The sequence below is a fragment of the Gymnodraco acuticeps genome, unplaced genomic scaffold (assembly GCF_902827175.1).
Source record: "Gymnodraco acuticeps unplaced genomic scaffold, fGymAcu1.1, whole genome shotgun sequence".
NCBI classification, from domain to species: domain Eukaryota; kingdom Metazoa; phylum Chordata; class Actinopteri; order Perciformes; family Bathydraconidae; genus Gymnodraco; species Gymnodraco acuticeps.
Window position 1 is genome coordinate 469,211 of NW_022992287.1, and position 5,251 is coordinate 474,461.

At 41.6% G+C, this 5,251-nt stretch overlaps 1 protein-coding gene across 1 annotated transcript; it reads right to left on the minus strand.

Moving 5' to 3' along the window:
- Positions 1-2,223: 2,223 nt before the first annotated feature.
- On the minus strand, positions 2,224-4,751 carry LOC117540791 (lymphocyte antigen 75-like). The gene is made up of 3 exons (XM_034207640.1): positions 4,686-4,751; positions 3,960-4,602; positions 2,224-2,797 (listed from the first exon to the last, which is right to left on the minus strand). The coding sequence occupies exons 1-3, from the start codon at positions 4,739-4,741 to the stop codon at positions 2,564-2,566; spliced, it is 933 nt and encodes a 310-aa protein (XP_034063531.1). The 5' UTR covers positions 4,742-4,751; the 3' UTR covers positions 2,224-2,563.
- Between the last annotated feature and the right edge of the window lie 500 nt (positions 4,752-5,251).

A 5,251-nucleotide genomic window follows, 5' to 3' on the forward strand; every position in this document is an offset into this window, starting at 1 on the left:
TAATCAATAGATTTATGATTCGAAAATTATAAAAGTAGGGTAGACATGTGGATATTATCCGGCTGAACAAAACGTGCATTTATCTAACAGGTTTGTTTCCCACAGATCTTATTTTGAGCTATTTTCTAAAATCCTATGGAGAAATATCATTGCTTTTTTGTGGAGGGAAGCCATGCGCAGTTTATTTCCGGGTTTTAGGACGCCTCACTGCAGCTCTCTCGTCTCCTCTTCACACACCACACTTTTCGCGGCACACGTACTTACAGCCAATCAGCTCTGAATTATGTGAGATGACGTATGGTGGGGATGGCAGCACTATGCCCCTATGGTCATTATTTTTTTGCCACACACATTAAATAGGACAATACTCTGAGCATGCGCAGTGTAGTTTTTACAGTCACCATTGACTTAAACAGGGAGAGGGAGGGGCAGGATCGGGTTTTGTCCCACATGGCTCTAAACAGCTCAATAGGCACACACTGTAGACACTAATTAGAAGAACACAGACTAAAACAGCAATGTACAGACGAATCAGATGATTAAACATGATCTTAAAATATATTTTATATATTTTTTAATTTATTTTTTGCATTTTTTTGTAATCATTACTTTTAATACTTTCTGCTGACACTAGGTGGGGCTGTGCCCCACCTGCCCCTAATGACCAGTCGCCACTGCTGGTGGTTACTTACTTGGTCGTCACTAGGGCACTTTTAATCGTGTTGCTGCGTGCTGCTGCACCACACACCCGCCGTGGCCTGTCTGACTGAGTGACTGTCAGCTCTGCGCGCTGCGCGTTCACGTTGAGAGCAGGGAAGGGAGGGGCTGCAGCCAGAGCACGTACGGGAGTGCCGCGGGGCACGTGTGGGGATGTCTGACAAAATTACATCGCGCATTTGGGGCATTGTTGTATATATTAGAAGCTTTTAATCCAGAATTGATCGATGTTACCATGAGCCACATACAGTACACTGTACAAAAATTAAATAAAAAACTGTAAAAAACGAACTTTCAAAAGGGCACATTGCTGTCCTGAGGGCAAAACGGGCAGGTGCTCAAGCACTACCTATAGTCTATGTGTGCACGTCTCTGCTCACAAAAGAACATTTAGTTGAATTGGACACATTTTTCGAAGCTCTATTGACTGACATGCAATGACTGGGACTGATGGAAGAATCTGCGAGGAATGAACTAGGAGCAGAGAAATAATCATATGTTAAAACTTAAAAGACAGCAGCTTCATAAGAGGCCAACAAGAGTGACAGAGTGTGTCAGTGTGCTGAAGGATAGACCAGCTATCCAGGCCAGTCTCTAGACTTTCCAAGGGGTAAAAATGCTGCTGCCGGAGTACTGACTGGAAGTATTGCTGATATCAAGTCTACCATATCCTCTTAAAATACTCTGTCCAACAATATCAGTCTCATGAAGAAACGCTTATTCAAAATAGCAGAGAAACATGCATTCTTGTACTCAGGAGGGGACATTGACAGAGGATTATTGGAAAAGTACACAGTAAGTAGGCTACTTTATTTTATTTCTGGTAGAAGTCAAACTAGAACCGAGTCCAACAGTGTCAGTTTCCTTAAGAACTTGTGGTAACAAATATTTGTATCACTCGTCAAATAGCCTATAGCAGGAATAATGAAGAGCAGCTGATTTGAAAAAACAAACTCGATAGGCGGCGGAGTGACCGCAGTGCAGAACCGCTGTATAGTTTAAATCTCCTAACAATGTTGTCCATTTTAGACATAGGCTTATTATATTTACAGCCCTTAATAACATCCATTTTCTGGGATCCATATGTGTCTTGGCCGTTTTCGTTGTGATCGCTACATTCCCCTTGTTTATAATAACCACCGTTCCTTCAGCAGGATACTGGAGTGATTACAAGTGTGATTTTAGCAAACGAGTGCTTTTGTTTTGAAATCACTTCCGTGAGTTTGGCCCCGCCCCTCGCTCCAAGGAACATTTCACCATTTGGTAAGGTAAAAACGTAAAAAGCAAAAAGCAAAAACGCCTCTCAGACGGTCTTCCGTTTACGTGTTTAATAAAGAAAAACAATTGGACGGTAGATACACGGATTCGGTTGTTGTAATATCTGATGATAACTTTTTTATTTTATTTTGTTATGAACTCTGTGATATGTATAGCTTTACTTTTCAATACAAAAAAAGGGGAAAAAAAGATACATGAGTAGATAGACCATGTTTTATTTGCCACATTTATGGACCTACTAATGGGATTAAGCTGAATCAAGGTTTGATTTCATGGTAATGATGAAAGTCTAAACAAGGAGTATTCAGATGTCCATGATATGCGTTGTCCGTTGGGATTGCTACAGATCAAACAAGCCTAATATTGTGAAACCATCAGAAAAAACAAAAAAAATTACTTTTTGTTTTACATTTTTCATTCCCACTGTATGCCAATATTCTTTCTAACTCACTGGCAAAAATAAACCAGGTTAGTCTAATTCTAATTATCTGATCAAACCCTTTAATATATAGAGCTCAGTGTGTTAACATAAAAACAAAACAGGCAGAAATGAAGCACCGAAAAGCTCTCAAACCCCAAGATAGTCTGTCTGATTACTGACAGTTTTATATCTGTAGCAGATGAAGTTTCTTCTCTCCAAGCAGTTCCTGGTGATCCAGTGGTTGGTGTCATGTTTGGACAGGGTTCCACAGTGTTTCCACTGGGACGGACAGTCCGGCAGCATGGTCTGACTCTGGTCCTCCAGCTGCTGTCCGTTGGACCACCGCCACTCCCCTCCCAGGAAGTGCAGGCTCGTCCAAACCTGAGAAACATAAGACAGGCCTTGAGAGTGACTCCCCCTTTTAAAATGGTTTTATCTGTAACTGCTCACTCTTTCATTCACATTACACTTGCCTGGCGATGAAGCTGTAGTTTTATTAAGCTTAGAAACAATAAGGTTGTCAATGTTAATTCATGGAAAAACCCCAAAAATGATATTCTCGTAACTCAATGAACTGACCTTGAAAGCTGAAGATACAGTTTTAAAAAACAAGCTAAAGGTTAGTTTATTTTTTAGCAAAAGGTAACCACCATAAAAAAACAGGACTAAGGCACCCCTGCATTTATTTTATATTACTTAGTAACAATACACCTGTGTTTATAAAAGAGCCATTATCACAGTGAATACATTTGCATTTAAATGATATCTCAAAAGGTAGAACAATAAATAAGCCAATTAATGAATCAACTCTTTATTCTGTCCTTCAATTATTGTAGGAGCCATGAAACGTGTTTAGTAATCCTTTATGTTTTAATATAAGATATTTGTTTGATCACTATTGATTGGTTGGCTTGGGTCACATGGATATGGGCGGCACTCATTATAATCCTGATCACCTGTGTGAGGTGTGTGGAAGAGAGGGTGACACAGGGCCATTGTACTTTTTTGTTGACCGCAAGATTTACGATTGCTTAATTATTATAACAATGTATATGTCTGATCACCGAGTTTTTTGTCATTAAACTACAATACTACAAAACAGAGCTTTTGATCTCAGCAAGTACTTTTTTAGCATGTCATACAACATCAAACAGGCCCGGCCTCATCCTCTCAGCGACTTTGTTTGTTTCCTGCTGTCGCTATAATTATTAAACATTAACATTGAAAACTTTGAAATAAAAAAAAGTTCTTAATATCCTATTCATGATGAATCTGTCTTTCATAAGTCAGACTATTAAGGAACTGCAAGAACATCTGGGGGGCTGTGAGTTAATACAAATACATGTTGTTTCTAGAAATATTTGATATTTTTATTTCCAGAGGTCTTAACATTTTTGAAATAAACTATTACATAGGGGAAAATCATCCCTCTTTTATGACAGGTTGTATATTGCGAGCACTTGAACCGGGTATACATGGTGGACATTGCTTCACTCTAAATGGTCACAAGCCAGCATCGAAAGCCCACCACCTACTCCCAAACCTCATCAGTGGTGGCTTTGTAGATCCTATCTCTGACGTAGTTGTAGTCAGCCAGGACTTCCAGGCTCAGGAGGTCGTGTTTGTAGATGCAGGGGCTCGGTTCGTCCTCACATGGGCTCTCCATTTTCCTGCAGTGCTTCAGGGCGTCCTCCCATGTCTTGTTCTCGTTCACCACCACAAGGTTGTCATCATAGCAGAGAAAAGGAAGCTCTGTGGAGCATGCTTTGCTGTAAAACTTTTGATTTACAGGATCAAAAGAGCCACAGTCGGCGTAGCGGGGCTCTCCTTGGGCCCAGTTTCTGAAGTCAGACTGCTGATCCCCGATCCAGCTCCAGGTCTCACCAGCTTTTCGGTGCAGCCCGATCCAGCCAGCAAACTTCAATTTGCCTGTGTTATCCATGGTGATGGTGGCCAGGTAACTGTCACTTTGATCACTGCAGCAATCAGAAGCCGCGTACCAGTCTTTTCTTTGGTAATGATATTTAATCTCGTTCACTTCTGTACAGAAGAATGGATGTGTACTTGAACATCTCACACTGTGCCACTTTAAATCTGCATCCACAAGTGCACAGTGGTCGCTCTGCTCTTCATCGGCCCAGAGGACCCTCTGTGAGAAGTCTCCTCCTGAGACCCCCTCTCCACCTCTGAAAATACATGAATAATGTCTCGCTCAGCAACTACAATTTATCTCCTCAATATTACATGATATTTTCATCAGAATACTCACTTTGGATCAATCCACCTCCACGCTGAGTCGTTCAGAGGGACTCTGCGTAGACCCATCCAGACTTGACTGACGTTCAACAAAAAAAAAACATTCAGGCCCGAAATATCCACTATGTTCCCAGCAGCTAAGTCAACGTGGTTCCTCTGGCAGTACAGTCTGGCCTCTGACCAGTTCATCCTCTGAGCTGGAGAGTAGACTTCCAATTCTATGATGAACGCCTCCAAGCAATGAGCACTGAAGAGCAGGAGGGAGAGGGTGAGCTCAGAGCGGCTGTTCACCATGACTGCTCCTCTCTACAAAGATGTGTACGTTTGAGAGCAGGGCCAGCTGTCCCTCTGCTTTTATACCCACTAAATACCTGCACAGTCCCACTGAGACACACCCTGCCACACCCAGCTGACCAGTATAACCTCTCCTATAGAAAAACGAATGGAAAATCAACAGACATATAGGATTTCAAAATGCTTGTTGTCACATTGTCAGCTTTGCCTATGATAATCTGACTACACAGATCATGCCTCAATTTCTCCGTGACCTGAATAAGCTCTATCACCTGAAGCTTGTAT